This window comes from Penaeus chinensis, chromosome 34 (assembly GCF_019202785.1).
Source record: "Penaeus chinensis breed Huanghai No. 1 chromosome 34, ASM1920278v2, whole genome shotgun sequence".
Taxonomy (NCBI): domain Eukaryota; kingdom Metazoa; phylum Arthropoda; class Malacostraca; order Decapoda; family Penaeidae; genus Penaeus; species Penaeus chinensis.
The window spans coordinates 6,000,787-6,020,786 of record NC_061852.1 but is presented as its reverse complement, the minus strand read 5'-3'; the positions used below and the strand labels follow the sequence as shown (position 1 = coordinate 6,020,786).

Sequence of the window (20,000 nt, the reverse complement as noted above, 5' to 3'; positions counted from 1 at the left end):
TCTGGTGTTGTGTATATTATAATTCAGGATAATGAAACACTGGTTAAATTATTACATTTGGCCATATCATTGTAAACATCAAGCTTTACAGTGAGTTTCATAAATAATTGATCAAGATATATTCTATGATAACACAATATCACTAATTATTGATATCCAAATAATAATTTTCTAAAAAATTTCCTTTAAAGTTACATATTTCAAGATTGCCCTTGTTTATAGCCATAATATATAGCAGCCCTATTACTGCTGGACAACCACTTCTACTCTTTAGTAATCACAAATATAAAGCTTTTAAACTCTTTAATGAACAAATGGGCAAAAAAGTAATACAAAATAAAAGAGAGTAAACAAAGAAAAAAATATATATGATGAAATTAAACTAGACTATGGTGTGGAATGCAATATGCTTGGAAAATACCATCCCGGCAATATATGTTTGTAATGAGGACATCTGACAGGTGTGCTGGGTACATTCTGTTGTCTCCATGCCATTGGCAGACATCATGCACTAGCTATCTGACAAAATGTTATTTTCCTAACACATCTGTGGTGATGCATGTGACTAGATAAAGATACGCTTATACTTATATACTAACATCTTTGGTTTCGAGTTTCCAATCACCAGGTCTCTTCACAGACAAACACTCTAAGATGTTATAATTACCTCTGATGACAAGTTCCTACGAGGGGGAAATTATGGGGGGGATATAATTAAAATAGTGGTATGATCAGCAACTCCGAGTAATAAAATAGCCTTCCAGTAAGACCAATTTCTGCATGCAGTGACCAAGTAAACATGCCTTACTAAAATTTCATGTAAGGCTTTACATTCAGTGATCTCATAACAGCAGCTTTTGAATTGCTGTTCCTCTGCCCCTCTTAGTAAGGCTGTTTCTAAGCCTGGGAGACATTATGTTCTTTGATGTTGATTAGCTTGAACAGTTTGTTTTCTTTATTAATGACTTCTGGTAGTGATGTATGGAGAAATGTTAGCTGAAGTACCAGTGTAAATGTTTGGGGGGCTTTTAGAAAATGTAGTTTAAGCAGGAGAGTTTTAAATACAGTCTGAACACTTCATAACAATGTATTTTTATTTGTTTATCTATTCTTTTTATATTGTATTTTTCTAACGTGAATATAATTCAGGATAAATAACAGAAAGAAGTCAGAGCTACAGTAAAATGTTTCTGACTGCACATGAAGTCCTATCCCGCTGTTTGTTTTGTCACAGATATGTTCTCCAAGTGCAGAACCTAGTGTAATTCTTTGTATTCTCAAGTGGATACTGGCCCATTTGTGCACCAACTTAGAGCTGGGAGTAGGCAGTTGTTGGAAGGCCTCAGGGCTTATCATATTTCATACTACCTCTGTGAGAAGAATCTGAACTGTACATGTATTGTACATCATGCACCCATTTAAAGTTTAGTGTTCACCCACTCATGCTGTACTGCTCTTAACACATTACCCTAAGCTTTGTATAGAATGTACAATTCTTTTTAAATAAATAATGATCAATGAGAAACGCAATGGATTCTCACATTCTCAATGATATCTCTACAGGCAGCATGGTACTATATTTGATTTTCATATTATTTTTCTGTTATATTACATCCTAATTCTCTACATTAAACTATATTCTTTTCCATCTGAAGACTAGTGCTGCCTGGATTCACCCCCATGCATGGAAAAAAGAGAGAGAAAAAAAATAATTATCCCTTGGTCAAAAATCGTCTAGATATATATGTGTATATATATAATATCACAACTTACAAGGTTTTATTCACAAATTCAGTAAGTCTACCTCCTTGGAATGTATTTATTTTCAGTGTAATATCTCAAACTATATTGAGGTTGAAATTCTGACATATACATGAGAATCATCTTAAGAGGGATATATCAGTTCCCGTCTTGCTTGCGGACTACCCTCGGTAAATCTTCTACCACATCTGCATCATAATAAAGTAACGCTTATCATTGTTACAAGAATTCAGTAGAGGAAGATACATTCAGGAAACATATGCTCTTATCATGGATATGCAAACACCATAGGTTCACTTTGACAAGGTTGGTATAGTGTAATGCAAATCATTTAAGATGTATACATTTTACAGATAGTCCTACAGGGAAACTGTATGTCAGAGCAACTCTAGCATTAAGGTGAATAAGGCATACAGCAGCTCCTAAAAGGAAACTGTCTATGACATACAAAAACTCCTATATGGAAGAAAAGTATGTCATACATAAACCCCTATAAGACAAAAATATACAGCAAATAGCAGGTCTCATGAGAGTGATGAGCACACAGATTCAGTCCCCTTCAGAAATTGTCACTAGTGAGCAACAGGACTATTGGCTCCCATATATTTGTTGGTAAGCTGCATTTCACTCCACTTGTGATTTTTTTTTCCTTTTTTATGAACATATACACAAGTAACATAAAATAAGGTTTGTCACACCTTAAATTATTAAACTTCATGATATATCTTGCAATGCTAATGAGTCTACTATAATTAGTAATGACCACAATTAAGGGTGATGCTGGTAGAGCCCGTGTACAATAAGAAGCAACAGGCAAGCACATGGGACATACAACTGGGTTAGTGAAATAACTGTCCACCCTGGTATGCTGAACATTTGGAAGGAACACAGCAGACACTGCAAGAGTAAATGGTTGGATGCAATGGTGTCTGCAAGCTCAATCATTCTTTATAAAGTATTGTCATCTTAGGGACTAGAGAACAGAACCGTGCAACTGTTACCAGATCATTTCACACTATTCCAGAAAACATTCTACCTCTCATAATGTATATGCAATTATGACATTCATTGGCTCCTACTACATACTTTAAGGGAAAGTTTCTGAAGAAAAGACCAGTCAGGTGGGAGGGTCTGATGAGAGGACCTCCTCATTATGTATCTCTTAAATGTTAATGAAACATGATAACCAGATTGTATTGTCCCTATAATATACAAGGAAGGAACTAACTCCAGTCTATGGAGCTCTGTATAAATGCTGTAATACCCTCTTTATTATCATAATAATATTTTTTTTTTTTTACACAAACAGATAATACACTGATATTTCCAACAGCTGGGTTGATACTGTGACCAATGTATCAGGAGGCTCATGAAAAGATTAGGTTGTTGAAGAGGTCAGAGACTGATGAAGAAGTCAGTGGCTGAGGCTTTGCTTATACCTGGGATTGTCCATGTCTCACTTTGTAGGTACAGAGAGTGTATTGGGGTGGCTTCCTCCAGATGTGTGGCGACTGCGGCGACCAAGCTTTGATCTGGCAACAAAAAAATTTGTATGATCTATATTAAGGGGACTTAATTTGCATACATTATCATATATGCTAAACACAATTATGAAATGATGAAGAAATGATGATATCTTAATGTGAAATGCCTAAATTTCATTCAGTTACTTATCCAAAAGTCAAAATATAAATAGTAAAGAGAAAGAATATTACATAAATATATTTAAAGAATGAATGAAAACATTTCAAAACAAAATATTTCAAATGAGCCTACCATGACACTTACAATACATTATACATCATAACATGATGTATGATGCCCAACAGCTCTCAGCTTACCTGATCTGCCCAGCCAGGAGTGGATTGATAGCATAGAGCCAGTCATGCACTTCTTTGTCCCCGAGCGTCTGCAGAAGGAAGCCTCGCTGTTTTGTCACCACGCTGTAAAGAGAAATAAATGATTAAGGTGTCTAGTCTTCACACTATGTTTCAGTGTCTTACAGATGAAAGATTTTTTTCTCTCCTCTTCCTACTGATATGCACTAATCCAGCTTTACTGTATTATTTTTATCTTCTCATGATTGCCTGATCTTATGCAAGGAGCCCATTCCCCCTATAAGAGAAAAAGAAAGAAAGTAAGAAGAAGAATAAAAACAAACAAAAACACTTTTTTTTTTCAAGATTACTGACATATATGAAAATTAATTATTAAATAAATCAATAAAATAAAATATGTATGAATGATTTTATATGTTTTTGTGTATATACACACATAAATACATAACAGTACTATATTCCCTTTCTCCCTCTTTGATTTGATCTTAATCTTGCTTTTTAAAGTATTCTAACACAAAAACTTCAATGCTAAATGAAATATACTAATGAACACATATATAAAATAACGAAGTTACTAAATATTTCATTAGTTGGTACTAATCATCTCCTGAATTTGACATGTATATTTCAAATGCATTCTGTATCAAATATACATTTTTCATATTCTTGTAAGCTGAAAGTTTTCTGTTGAAAAATATAAATAATACATCTATATCTTACAAGTACATGATTACAGCCTATTCAAGATATAATGCCATATCATATTCTTTAACTACTACTTACAAGTATTGTTTTATCTTTACCTTCTTTTCTGTTATATGTAGTGGCCTCTGGTTTTGAGGGCCTCCAGGCAACTACCCAGCTTACCTATCCTAACCCCAAACCTTTTCTAGCCTTGTCTCAAATGAAATAAATAAGATCTGATGGTCATCAAACTGAATCTATAGTCTTCTCAAGTATACACAACCAAAATCTCTAGATCCTGTCTATTCCTAGCTTGAAACCCAGCTGAATGAATGTGCTCAAAGCCAGTTATAATGCAATGTGGTTTATTTACTACAAGGTTTTTAAAGTAACCACCCAGCTTCATCAGCATCAAATAAATAGCTGACAAAGTAGTCACATCATTGTGCTCAAACAGTGAAATACTTTTCATATTTAGCTTGCTGCTGAGTGCAATATTGGTGTTGCATTTCAGTAATTCTTATTACTGACTTTTATTTTCTTATATCACTGATGGAGATGGTCATATATTTTTACTTTTACTCAGCTGTGTATAATCTTGTAAAATAGACACAGATCTTGGTACAACTAACTTAGGTAGCATGCAAATGGCACACAGAATAATTATTGAAATGACAGGGGAAGGACCTTCCCTATATCAATAAATATATTTTAATTAAATATTTTTCTGTATGGAATCTGCATACCGAATAACAAAATTTATCATTCTGAAAAGCAACATTTTCATAAGTGTTATCAGCATTCAAGCAGTCAAGCCATGCTACTTTCTCCACACTGTTCTTGAAGCTGTACTTTTTGTCCAGTAATGTGTAGAAAACATGGACTAATATACCTGCTGTTCTCCATCCTAGTTACAACCGAGGGGAAAGGGGAAAATATATTGCTTTTCGTCTATAAAACAATTGCGATTCAAATAAACATCAACAGATATAAACAGTCATGAAGAAAGAAAAAGGGACAGATGTTTTCTTCTCATTATGCCTGTGTCTCTTTTTATTTTCTCTTACATTTGTTAAATGCTTATTTACTTGTTATATACATACATATATCCATTACTGCTGTGCATTAAATGCATATATAACATCAGTTTAGAATAATTTTTCTGTTAAAAGTTCCAGGACTTGGAATGATAATTAAATGCAATTTATTCTGAATTAAATTCCTTCCTTTCAATACTGCTAACCATGGTCTACAACACATGCAAAACTAATAAATTTGTGTAGACCCTTCTTTTATTTAACCCAATTGGCATGGATGGCAAGAATATATGCCATACCTACTGTAATATAAGTTTATTTATTTTATTTACACATAGATGGCTCTACAAGTGCTTGTCACCAAGGAGTCAGTTATTAGTCCAACCTATCTCACCTGTAAATCTGTGGTGGTTGGGTTAATATCTGAATACACCGGACAGAAGCTCTTGCTGCTTGAATTTTGTGCTTTAATATCATATTCAAGTATAGACTGATATAAATAATTTTTCAACTATTAAACAAATCTAAGGTATCTTTAACAATATCCTAAAAATAACATTGTAGTCATAAAAGACACATGAACATTAGGGAGAGCAATATGAGCTTGAAGACTGAACATATTTTACCATAACCATTTATATTTTGAAATCTTAATTAGCAGATTTAACACTTAAATATTCTCTATGTTTTCAAGTTATTACCTTATGCTTGAGGTACCCACTTGTAAAAAGAAGGTTCTTTCAACCTTAAAGGCTTATTTAGCACATTATTAGACTTTATGTCAAGGCTCAATATCAAGGCAAAAGAAAAAGATAATAATAATAATAACAATAATAATAATAATAATAATAATAATGAAAATAAATAAAGAAAGGAGGGACGGGTGACAACTTTTGCTTTTAATATGAACTATTGGCCATTCTCAGACTGGATCCCTCGTACATCTTTTTTTGTCACTAATAAACTAAATTCATTAATCAACAATATTTGTAACACCATTCAAAACTCCAGTCAGATGTTTATAACCAGTACCACCTTAAACAGTACAAAACTCTCAAATCTGAAGGTCCTGAGTGCCCTATCTCTACCATAACTCACCTGAAGGAGTTGCGCACTCGCACCATGGCCTGTTGGTCCTCAGAATATTCAATCTGAGCTGTGGCAAGATTGATCAAGCCACGCTCCACTGGGTCGCGCTCATCTCGGAAGATAAAGACGTAAGGTCGCCTTACCACCTGGGAGTCAAGCAGACAGAAAATGAGACAAAGTCCTTATGTGAAGAGTTTTCATCATCTCTGTTCACTGAAGATACATTTGCATACTACTATTCCTTGAGAATGAATGCTGAAATATATCACTACAATAATTCTTTCAGAGAGACCATCCCACTTACCACCCATCTTTTGATCCAGTTGTTGGTGCGGTCATCTAAGACATTAAGATAGCCCTTCCGACTGACCACAGGAGATATACGGATTTCCTCAACTTCTGGCACGAAGAGTGGCATTGGTCGGCGTTCCACCAGGGGAGATGAACCCTGTGAGTCCCCAGGACTGGCCAGGGGAGAGCCTGGGGGCACAACAGCTGATCCCCCAAGGGAGATATGGAGGTCTGGAACTGGTGCTCGAGGCCGCTCAGGAGAGGCCAGTCTGGTTAAGTGGGAAAAGAATAGATCAGAGCTATCCTTAGCTCTCACCACACTAATACTATAAACTTCAATATATATTTTTAATCACAATAATTTTGTTAACTTCTCTCTATTTTTCCTTAACAAAAGAAAAAAAGAAAGAAAGAAAAAAAAATCATAGTTCCTTGCGATCATGAAATATGAAAAAGAAAAGATTAAAACAAATAAAATATACATAAGGGAAAAAGAGTTAATATTATATAAATGTCATAGAAAAGGCAGGTAATCCTTACTCTGTGGAGGTTGTGGAAGAGCAGGAAGAGGTGACCGAGGTAGTGAGGGCATCTTGCTCATCATTAGGTGTCTGTGCTGGAGTTCCTTGCTTAGCGTGTGACTGTGCGGATCGGCCCTGCAAAGGTATTTACTTTAGCAGACCTATATTACATGTGTGATGTCCATGGTAATATTTTTTTCAGAAGCAACATATACATATGTTATTCAGGATATATTCTGAACTATATATTTATTTATTTATTTTTTAGCAAGCTGCAACTCCTGCAATAACCACTTACCTGCATGAGCCTAATGAATTTGAATGCTGTATCCTTCTCTGCTTCACTCATGTTTTCAGAGTCTGTTGAGGGCAAGTCTCTGGAGGAACAGCGTGCCAACACAGCACGCGCATCGCAACCGGCCTTGGCTGCTTGATTAGCCACCTCCTGCATACGAGGAAGTTGGTTAGGATGCTAAAGGGAGAAAAGGGAAATTCAGCCTCCAAGCACTAGTGCGAGACCAATGAGGAGCTGATCAAAGTGTATCTTCAGTTTGGCCGAAGATACGAGAACTTGTGAAGCTTTTGTTTTTCTTTTGGCACTAAGGTGAATAAAATAAGGTGAAACTAAATTCTGAACAGATGACGTGATATAACAAGGCAAAGTCTTTACAAATCAACAAATGTCTGTGAACAATGACACTGTAAGCATAAAAGCAGGTGTTTGAAAGTCTTTTTTTTTAATCTTTAATTCATATATAGATACACCATGCATAGTTCTTGACAAACATCCATACCTCTGTATCTACTTCTACTCATTTGTAAAAAACAACTAAACAGAGCATATTTACAAGAACAAACAAAAAATGTAATTACTTAGTCTTATGTAAGCAATTATTTGATCAGCAATTGACTGTAGATTCCATGCAATAAAAAAATACATGCAAGTAATGAGAAATGTTGAAATTAATCTTGGAAATATAATAAAAATTTACCTACAAATCTATGGCAATTCAAACCAAGTTCTTGGGTAATGAAATGTATGTACGTTAACGGAGGGAATTTTTTTTTTTACATGCATAATGCTACCAACATAATGACTACTGCCATTACCTTTATCAAGAGCATTAATGCCTGTTATTGACTTCTTAACATAGACAATACAAAAAAACAACAACAGCAACACTGAATATATTAGTACTAATAAAAGTAATAAATTGTGAATAGTAATAGTCAAACTGTGTGAAATTACAAAAGTACTTGAAAGGCAGCACCTATGTTTAAATTCTACTCGAAATCAGGCAAAATGATAGACCAATCATTACACACTACAAGACACACACCTTTTCACTCTTGGTGTAGTCGTGGTGATGGCTATAAGGGATGGGAGTTTTTCCGAGGCCAAGTTTTTCCCGCAGGAGGAGAGAGTGTCGTGTGCGCTCCACCTGGGTCAAGCGCGTGATCTTCTCAAGCTCCCACTGGTGTTCAAAGATAAGGGAATCTCCGCGTGGCCTCCATCCATGCAGGTTCTCTTCGCCACGGACATATGTGGAACTTGTGTCCAGGACCCGTCGCTGTCGTCGCTGTAAGCCTGGAAAAGCAATGAGTGAATGGTAGTGTGGGGAATGAGACACTGTGTGATCTCCCATATCCAGATGAATAAATTTCACAGAGGATACTTTATGTACATTTTTTTTTTTTTTAATTAATTAATTTTTTAACCATATCTTTTCCAAAAAAACTTGATACATATGAAGAGAGCTGGTCACTGGTCAAAGAGAGTACAAAGGTCGGTGTCATGCCCCACTTGTCTTAGGTCAAAAATAAAAAGAAACTTTGTAAATGAGGTACTGAAGCGACAATGCACCAGAAAAAGACGAACATATTTGCACACTGCTTAAGTGATCATAACTCTCAGCCACTGAGACCCAGTCAATATTCAATTCTCTATGACCACAGCCAATGATATCACAGGGTGAACCAATGATTCTAATCACAGTACACTGCAAGCATAGACAGTTTGATTGGAGCTCATAGAGGATAATTTTCTTTTTGCAAAATTAGAAGCCTAAATGTCATATTCCTAGTTAGCAACAAAAGCATTACTCTTGCACTAATATTCTGTTGTGAAATTTTGCAATTAACTTAATCTATCCTATTGTATAAATCTGTCAGGTGTATATATAAGAAGTATATATACAGAATTAAAAATACATTTTGTATCTACAGCCAACTGCCATATAGGTTAATGTAAAGGCACTGACGGTACATCTGAAAATTGCTATTGGGACTTTTGAACAATGCCATAGCTCTAAGATCAAAAAATCATCCTGTATGATATCCCGCCTTCTATGACAAAAACACTGATAGTTATGTGCACTACAAATTCTGCACTATGACTATTCAGCAAAACCTTTCTTAAACGAAATGCTCAGCAGTCTAATGAGGTTTTCTGTCGTCCAGGAGGATAGCTACTACTAAGAAAATAAAGTGAAAAAAAAGGGAAAAGGGGAAAAAAGGAAAAATGCGAGGGGAAAAAACTGGTATGTAATCCCATAGTAATATCACTAACCATTAGTAAAGACTATACTTTGCTAAGATCCTGTGTAAAAGGGTGATAAAAATGCATAAAGATAGTTCTGTTGCTCTTCTGTCACTGAGAAGGGTCAGATCTCTCTAGGGCAGAGGACATGCAGATAAAACTAAACCTAAAAGTTGTAACCTCACTTGTGCAACAAACAAGAAAAGCGGTTCCCTGCACTCACACCTGTCAATCATCTAGCACATTTATTACTTCTCTTGGCAAGGATTTGACTCCAGTGAAACAGCATCTCTAATTCATTGTGCATAAAACTATTACAATCATAAGAAAAAATGTACTTCTTTACTGAAACAGCGGTAACTCATTGTATGAAAGACAGTATGAATACGTATTTTAGAACGAAAGTGAAAATGATCACTAATATTGAAATCTGAGACAATACAGTATCTATAGTAAAGCTCTGTTTTTATGTAAATGAAATAGAAATTAAAATTAAATTGTTAAAAAGCAATGCTGTCTGGAGGCAGCAATAACAGACATCTGTAAAGTGCTGTACATGTATTGCAATAGCAGTAAAATAGCAGTAGTGCTAATTGTAATAGCCGTACTGCAAACAGCATATGTAGTAGCAACAGTAACAGCAGTATCCGAATTAATTTCATCCTTTACTTGTTGTCACCAGGCAGGGCGACCATATCCACTGGGATTTCAGTTTACTAATCTTTTGAACACACAGATGACCTTCCAAGAGCTTCCTCATGAAGGTGTCATATACATCATTTACTAGTCCTTTCCCTTCTTTAATTTTTTCAGATTTTAAAAATTCTTTATGGCTGTTAACACTGTTAATATAACTATATTTAATAATAATGTAAACAACAATAATAACATTATAAATATAAGAAACAAAACATTTCACAAAAATTCAAGGAATGGTAATCATGTGAGATTGACTCCTTGTGACTTAGTGCTTGCAGAGTCACTTATACGTAAACAAAATTAACTAAAATCACAGAGGCATCAACAGGTAAATAACACCTACTTTATTAGCATTTCTCCAAGTGTCTTTAGTTAATAAAATTTATAAAAAAAACTGTGACACTGCTATTACTCTTCCCACATAAGCCTTGTAGCAGCTGCATCAATAATAGCTATAATGATAACAAAAAATCTTTGAAATAATCATAGTGATAGTATGAAGCATATGCATATATCAATAATTATGATTAACATAGGTTGGTAGTACTAGTAGTTTTGGCAGTAGTAGTACTAGTAGTGGTAGTAGTGGTAGTAGTGGTAGTAGTGGTAGTAGTAGTAGTAGCAGTTATAGTAGTAGTAATAGTATCAGTGTTGGCAGTAACAATTGAATTAATAATAATAATAATAGTAATGATGATAATAATAATAATAATTGTAATAGTAATAATAATAATAATAATAATAATAATAATAATAATAGTAATAGTAATAATAATAATATTAATAATAACAATAGTAATAGTAATAATAATAGTAATAGTAATAATAATATTAATAATAATAACATTAATAATAATAATAGTAATAATAAAAATAACAATGATAATAATAATAATAATAATTATAATAATAATAACGGTAATAATGGTAATGGTGATGATGATGATGATGATGATGATGATGATGATGATGATGATGATGATGATGATGATGATGATGATGATGATGATGATGATGATGATGATGATGATGATGATAATAATAATAAGAACAACAACAACAATTATAATAACAATTATAACAATAATAATAATAATAATAATAATAACAATGTTAATGACAAAAATAACAACAATAACAATGATAAGTGATAATGAGAATAATAATAATAACAACAATAATTGAAATAATAATAATAATAATAATAATAATAATAATAATAATAAAAATAATAATAATAATAATCATTATTATTATTATTATGATAATACTAACTGTAATAACAATAATAACGATAATAATAATAATAATGATTATAAATTATAACAATAATAATAACAACAATAAAGATTATGATGATAATAATAACAATGATGATAAAAATAAGTAAAAATAATAATAAAATAGTAATACTAGCCCTCCCCTTCAATAAAAATAAAAATAATGTAAGGTGAGAACAATAACCACAACAATAACATCAATGCCATTAACAATAACAAAAGCAACAACACTCAAAATATTATAAATCACTATAAAGACACTCAACACCTTAATAAACATTAAACGTAACAGCAGTTAAAGCCACAATAAAAAGAAAAGAAGAAAAGTAAATAAACAAATATACATAAATAAATAGACATACATCTATTATATGCACTGAATTATCAACACAAACATGAAATGTAGTTAATGTATTTTTAAACATGTATAACAGACTACAGTACCTTACACAGAGGTAGGCAACGTGTTGGCTAATTAAATGAAAAAAAAAATTATATATGTACAATGTGGTTATCCATTTACCATTTAGCATGCATTTAATGGAACTCGGTTGGGATTTATGCATTGTGATAAAGTGACTGCTACATTGGAAATGTAACATCTGCTATCATACAAAATTTATGAAGAAGTTACAAGTCAAAACTGTGACTCATGAAGATCTACTTTTAAGCAAAATTTCTGTTTTCAGCAGTTTTGATTATAACTGTAACACTCATTCTCTTGCATACAAAACTGTGGCATAATAGTTTTTCAAAAGCTAGAGAGTGAAAGAGTATGCATGGGAAAGAGAGAGACTGAAAGGGAGAAGAAAAAAAACATACATATATACTATAAATGTATCATTTAGTGACAGATAGGAAAGGAAAAATTGTATTGCTTTGAATAAAGGATCGGCCAGCATAGAAATGCATTAAAGCAAAGAATGTTCAACAACACACTAACACAAGCTTTGGGTAGGGTTTGAACAAGCAGTCAGAAGTAAGTGATTGAATGTGCCTGCTACATCCTATCCACCACTTGACAAATAAGGTTTATACAAAGCGTATATTCTTCCAAAATATATATATTAAAGTTACTAGGCTTGAACTGCAGAATAATCTTTTAACTTTTGTATACTTGCACTAGATATCTTATGGTAAAATACCTATTTGGGGGAAAAATATGAATAATGAAGTCTAATGAAAACATCCTATTTTATCTAAAAATAATAGAATATATGATGGGTTATGATGTCAGTTTCACATGATGCACCTATATTTCCCTCTCCTTCTTTTTCCCATATCTCTTTTCAAAAAATAAATTTCTACTCTCTCTTTATGTTCCCCTTGAGAATACATCCAATAGAGTTTCCTAAACCATTACACATGCATAACATTAATTACAGATTAAGAAATTTCATTATTCCATATTTAATTCAGCAGTCCAGAATAAGACATATGGACTGCCATTTATATAATTTAATAATCCTAAGACCTGATTCATAATAATGATGATCTTAAAACTGAAAGATATTCCATGAGGGGCAAAAGGGAACTTTCACTGCTATGAACTTTCCATATCCCCTCCTAAACCAGGAAGTCTATATATATCTTATACAGTGGTGTTACAGAGAAAATATGCATGTTATGTCAGTGAAAAAAGCAGTTCAATGTACCTAGTATAAAGCACCAAATGTGACTAATATATATATATATATATATATATACACACATATAAATATATATACATAAATATATATATATCAACGTTCTAAGTGGCAGGTAGGGCTGCAGCTAGGCCGCATACCGTAGCTGGAGAAGCAATGGTGGTTGCAGGGTGGCCCAGTCATAGATACAGCTGCCCCCCGCCCCCCTACCCACACTGAGTTATGGGCAGGTTATCCAAAATATGAGGGTTCTGGGCAGGATGGGCAGCCCATGACCACCTCTCTACATCTGTCAGGACTAAACCACAAACCTGGGCTACCTGCTTCAGCTGCGCGCTTCAGCACAGTCTCATAAACTCCGCAGATCCTGTTTGCTTCAGCATTCTTATAGGATCCACTGAATAAGTGACGCAGAGACCGTGGGATGGTTCGAGAGTCACGACCATATACAACCATACACAGGTCCTTTGTGATGATGGCTGGTTGGGCATTGTTTTCCAACTGAAATGCATAATAAAAAGAGTAAGGAATGATAAATCAGATAATTCTAGTTTTGGTATGTAAAAATGGAATCATGTATGTAAAAATCAGAATCATACACATTTCAAATTAAAACCCAAATAAATGAAAACTGACATCACATACCTCAAGGTATGCTGATATAGTCATGTAGACATGCTCTCCATGTGGTGTAACACGATTCAACAAGACGGAATTGTGGAGTGACGAATCCCAGGCAGCCTCAAAGCGGAAGAGAGTGCGATCCTCCCCAGGGTATTCTAAGTATTCTCCAGGGAACAAACCCAGAGATAATACTGAGGTATCGTTGTCATCATCCTCACTCTCTGGGGTTGTGCGTATGCGACCTGGGAAGAAGCAGGATTTTTAAATTATCATATATTAAGCTATCATCAAATCACAGCAATATGGAAGGTGTCTTACACAATTATATAACCAGTGGCTTTCTATCATTAAATAAAATACAAAACTTCCCCTCAACTCACCCACAACCAATTCTCGAACATCTCGCCAGATCAGGTCTGGTGAGTTTTCATGCACAATGGTGATTCGGATACGACGTTGGATACCCTGATGTAGGAGGAAAAGTCCCCTACAAGGAAGGTCGTCTCCATGCTCTACCACTGCTGGGACGTACTCTCCATTCGGTGCTGTTTGAGATGATATGGGAATAGTGACCCAGATAAGGATACATCTCCATATAAATAGTATGATATACTTAATAAAGTATATCCTCACATGCATTCTTGGTAAAGTCTAACTATAAATTTCCCTAAATGGTAGTAAAGATGCAGTTATTAATTTCATTTTATAACTGCCAAAATTATTTTTTTCCAAAAATATTCTTTGGAATAAAGAAACAATATAATCCAACCAACAAAAAATGGAGAAGATGAAAAGGAACTATGCCCTCACCTAGCTCGCAGATCTCGAACCACACGAGGAGGTCATGTCTCGCATGCACGTGGGAGGTAGATGGGCTCTGCACGACGCCGAACTTGGGTGAGCGCACAGGCTGGCTGATGGGGATGGCAGGTGGCTGCATCCTCTTCGGAGGACCTCTGGAGCTGCCGGGAGGGACCAGGCCAGGGGGTAAGCTGATGGACCAACAATAGGAGCCAACAGCCAGCCAGCCACAACACAGCCACAGCACCAGTGCCACCACAGCACCAGAACAGCCAGGGAGGAGAGGGATTTGGGGATGGTGGATGAGGGGAGGGGAGAGGGGAAAAGACAGCACAGCAACAATTGTTAGATAGGCATGCAGGACATGAGCTTGAGGACGCAAGACACATTAAAGCAACAAAAAAAATAAATAATGATCTGAAGGAGAGGAAAATGTAAAATTCTTTATCTGTATAATTTGGTTGCGAACTGACCATGTAACTAAATGGCATTATGGTAATTTTTTCAAAATCAGAATTCAGAAACAAACCATTAGGCCTACATATTTACACACACATACTATATTTATGCATATACATACATATATATATATATATATATATATATATATATATATAAATATATAAATGTATATATATATATATATATATATATATATATATATATATATATATATATATATATATACATATATCTATATATATATATATAGATATATATATATATATATATATATATATATATATATATATATATATATATATATATATATATATATATATATATATATATACATACACATACATATATATATATATATATATATATATATATATATATATATATATATATATATATATATATATACACACACTTTTCTTTTATATTCTTTCATTTATACTTTATAACCAAATAGACTTATAGTAATGTAACCTGTCAATTTCATATTGATAATTTCATAATATGGAGTGATAATGCTTCATAGCTTTAAAAAATACCATATAGAAAAGGATATCTTCACCAATGTCATAATCAACCTAATTACAAAATACTTTGTATAATATCCTTCCAAATTCACATTAACCCCTACAATCTGGATGATGTGACCATCATTTCTTTAAAAAATCAGGCTTAAGGGGCAGGTGATGTGAACGTGCCATCAAAGGAAAATCTGGCTGAGGGCAGGGTGACATGAACTTGCCATTGTGAGCATTTCAGTTGAAGGCCTGGGTGACTGGAAACACTTGCCACAAGTGCACAAAGCTCTTGGAGGGTGACTCAATTGGTGTTTAAAAGGGGCTTTTGCATTATTTCCATCGATAAATGAGTGTGGAATGTCCATGAGCCAGGACAGGAAATGATATATAATCTAGTCTATTACCATCTGGATAAAACATGTCGAATGACAAATATAGAGATTGGAAAATGACATAAAAGCTAAAAATGCTTATGCAGAAAATGAAAAAAAAATAAGTGCCTGGATTTGAGCCACACGATGGCAGTAAAGCATCTGGATCCAATAAGAACCTTTTCTTTCAGCTACAAAAATATTAAAGAATTTTGTGATGGACTCCACTGCCTGGTTAAGTTACCACAATCATCAAGACTGAAGACTATCAGTACTATAACTATTCGGTGTTAGAAGAGGGATGAATTGTTAAGCTGAACAAACAATAATTAAATGCTCACAAATTAGGATAGTTACCTCAGTACAGTGGGGTTTTATAGGCATAGACATATTTACAAAACAAATTAGAAGCACAGTGTATATAAAAGCAATAGGGAGCAAAACCACACTGCATGCATTAAAAGACTCGAAGGTATGAAATGTGCACAGATAATAAACATCCTTATTAAGAAACTGTTTACTTGTGTAAGTTTTCCAATCTCACTAGTCTCCAGTATGGCACTTAATGAGGTTGGCAAGCTTGCAGATCATGTGTCTTATTTTTGAAAAGACTTAGTTAATCCTAATAGAGAATACAGTAATCTGATGCAGCACGTCACACTGTTTTTTTATTTAGGACTCTTAGGATCTTTATAACTGAAGTACAGAGGCAGGGTTAAGAAGAAACGGGGTTCTAATCATTGCTGTTGCCAAGCAGACTACTCATGGATGCTGGGTTGTTGTGCACCATGGATAGTGGAGACAAGATACAACAGAGATCAAAGGGCAGAGAGGTTTAAGGGGAAGCAATCCAGGATAGGTAGACATATTGGCACTGTATGTATGCTTACCATCAAATTCACTCATACACAAAAATGACAGTCATATTAATACATGGCATCACTCATACCTGTGTACTGCATAATCATTTCAAAAGTAATAAGTACCATTAGCCATTTATTGCACTAATCTCTTACATTTTGAAAGCTTTCAGGTAGAAGAATGACATGGTTTCATGAGGATATTATGAGAATACTAGCCAAAAATACTGCAAAGGACAGAGAAGTCTCCAAAATATATATCTTTAAATCATACATAAAAAAGCAAATTCAAAAATTTTATTTAATGTAATATATATCTATATTTTATAACTCTGACGTTAAACATCAAGCACAAAAAAACCTGCATCTTAATTCCCTGAAGAGGAATGTCACGAGTAAGTTAAGAATATCTAAGGTAAACCAATATCCCAAACAAAGTAAACAAGAACTCACAAATGCGTGGCATCTTGCCGAGCATCTCGATGGAGAGGGTGCTGTTGGTAGTGGCCAAAGACTTCAAACACAATGGGTTGGGTTTTGATGTATTCCAGGAAGGCTCGTGTTACTGTCACAGTAATCTGATGAAAGGAAAGTGCAGATATTTCTAAATTTTGATAATATCAAAGAACTAACTAGTCAAAATATTTAATATTGGAAAAGACTTCAAAATTACAATTGCACAATAAACAACCTCCAGATACATATTCCCCACATTTTTTCCTCAAATTCCCACAAGCCAAGTACTTACATTCTGCACATGATAAAATCCAAGTGGAGGTCCTTTACCAGTGTTCTTGATGGGCTCTGTAGAGAAGGCCTCATCATGGCGATGCAAAAAGCTGTTGAAAGAAAAATCGCACACTGTCAATAATTATCTAACTAGGCAATGCCATATTTGGAGATGATTTTAAACTCATCTTAATACAAAAAAGGCAAAAACATATTCATATTCATATTTTTATATAACCATTCCCCTCTCAAACAATAAAACAAATATATCAAAGTACTGAAAATAATTTCCTAATGAAATGAAATGAAAAATTAAAAGCCACTTAAAAAAATACTCACTTGAACTGGCAGAAAATGTCTGCATACTCTGTTGACACATCAAAGGCCTGAAGCACAGTCACACGGAAAGTAAACTCTTGGCCAATGCGCAAGTGAGGCGGAAGGTCTTCATCTTTTAAGCTTTCGCAAGAACTGACACTGCTGTCACCTCTACCACTGTCTACTTCACACACCTCATCTAGGGCAATGAAGGTTTTTTCAACAATTAATAATGCTTAAATATGTGAAATTTATTCATAAAATGTATTGTGTCAACTAATTTTCCTGAATCTATGTATGATGAACCACATATATCAATTACAGGTCATAAGATTTGTTTCTTTTCAAATGATACCCAAAACCATGAAACCCAATATTGGCTATGTTCTTGTATAAAACCTAAACTCTACTAATATCTATACTTGAACCACAAGAGTAAAGAAACTTAGATTTCTTTACATCAGTGTTTTTGGATATCTAATATCACTCATTCCAAACCAGACATCTGCCTTTTTTGGAAACTCATTCCACTAACCTTCGATCTTTATGGTGTCTCCGGGAGCAACCTGACCCTCAACTATACGTTCTTCTTCAGCAGCTGCAGCTGTATTTTTCTCGAGTACCTGAGCTGAGAGCGATCCCCGTTTTGTTCGCGGTCTCTTGAATGATCCGTCATTGAAAGATATGCGAGCACTTTGCCGCACCCCCGCTGGTTGTGTCGTTTCCACAGCATCTTCTTCAGCTGTGGGGTCAACAGGAGTAAAAAGGGAAAAAAATATATATACAAAAATAAGCACACATACATACACACAGGCATCCACATGCACAGATATGAAAACTGCCATCCAAACTTAAACATTAAAAAGAGTTGTATCTCTAACACCTATTTAGTTGTACATATAAGGTGACTTCATGTCTATAACTAAAGCAAGAAGTAAATACTTACCTACAACTGCCTGCACAGCAACCTTCAAATATCCCTTAACATCACCTCGTTCATTAACAATTGCAACACGATGTACCAGTGGCACAGGGTACAGGAGGTTACTCAAATACAGGAAACCCCTGATAAAAGAAAAAACATACAGAGATAATTAAGCTACACAGAATATTTCTGAAAACTTAACAAAGACAAGTACTTGAAAACATGCTTTGTAATCTTTGGTGATAAAAACAATAGTTTTCCTTGAAATTCTTGTCTCACAGAAGTTATCTCTGATTTGTAAGACACAAGAAATTACTGAAATAGAATGAGAATTTTCCTCACCTGCCCACCAGCCTGAACCAAGGGAAGCGGTCATAGAATGGGTCTCCTCCAGTTAGGTTTTCAATGTTGTAGTCTGGTGAGGTAGGTGAAAGTTCTGCTTCATTGTGATACATCTCTCTCATCAATTCCAGCCGTTGTCTGCAAGGAAAAGGGATACCATTACTGAGGCACTACTCAAATATCTAACACAAATATCTGTCAATTAAATGTTCTGATAAGAAATATTCCTTCAAATGATTTGAAAGAAAATAAAAACAAACTAAAAGATCTTTTGTTCTTGAGATCTTAGTCACAAGCAAATACCCATTATGATGCTTAAATAAACAAGAATAAAGAGCACCTTAAAATTTAAAAATAAGACCTCTTTAACACACCATCTGCTTCAACTCTAAACCATGCTGGCATGCGACTCAATCTTTACACATCATTTTCACAATGTCTGGGAAAGATAAAAGGAGAAAGAGAATGAAAGAGAGAGAGAGAGAGAGAAATCAGAAATCTAAATCAAGAATAAGTGTGACACTGTTTAATAAATAACAAAATACAGTACCAGTTGGGATTATCCTTGTAACTTTAATACACAAATTTAAATTTTAAAGAATAGGTGATTCCTTTGTTTTAAATAAACATGATATAGCATATATATATATGATAACATTTAATGTAGT

The 20,000-nt window shown here is 34.2% G+C and overlaps 1 protein-coding gene across 19 annotated transcripts in view; it reads right to left on the bottom strand.

The window, feature by feature from the left end:
- Nucleotides 1–43: 43 nt before the first annotated feature.
- The window catches only part of LOC125043462 (kinesin-like protein unc-104), a 117,904-nt gene continuing 97,947 nt past the window's right edge, over nt 44–20,000 (bottom strand). For 9 of the 19 annotated variants that reach the window (XM_047639534.1, XM_047639547.1, XM_047639540.1 and 6 more), the window contains 17 exons: nt 19,333–19,470; nt 19,012–19,130; nt 18,601–18,819; nt 18,087–18,264; nt 17,767–17,857; nt 17,472–17,596; nt 14,820–15,001; nt 14,390–14,554; nt 14,031–14,251; nt 13,697–13,886; nt 8,562–8,809; nt 7,520–7,693; nt 7,241–7,356; nt 6,714–6,969; nt 6,419–6,555; nt 3,603–3,704; nt 44–3,293 (listed from right to left, as the gene is read on the bottom strand). In XM_047639534.1, coding sequence (XP_047495490.1) covers nt 3,218–3,293; nt 3,603–3,704; nt 6,419–6,555; nt 6,714–6,969; nt 7,241–7,356; nt 7,520–7,693; nt 8,562–8,809; nt 13,697–13,886; nt 14,031–14,251; nt 14,390–14,554; nt 14,820–15,001; nt 17,472–17,596; nt 17,767–17,857; nt 18,087–18,264; nt 18,601–18,819; nt 19,012–19,130; nt 19,333–19,470 — 2,737 coding nt within the window. In that variant the 3' untranslated portion in view covers nt 44–3,217. Of the gene's footprint in view, nt 3,294–3,598; nt 3,705–6,418; nt 6,556–6,713; nt 6,970–7,240; nt 7,357–7,519; nt 7,694–8,561; nt 8,810–13,696; nt 13,887–14,030; nt 14,252–14,389; nt 14,555–14,819; nt 15,002–17,471; nt 17,597–17,766; nt 17,858–18,086; nt 18,265–18,600; nt 18,820–19,011; nt 19,131–19,332; nt 19,471–20,000 lie in introns of those variants that run through there. The other 10 variants (XM_047639538.1, XM_047639551.1, XM_047639542.1 and 7 more) reach the window with 8 other exon arrangements.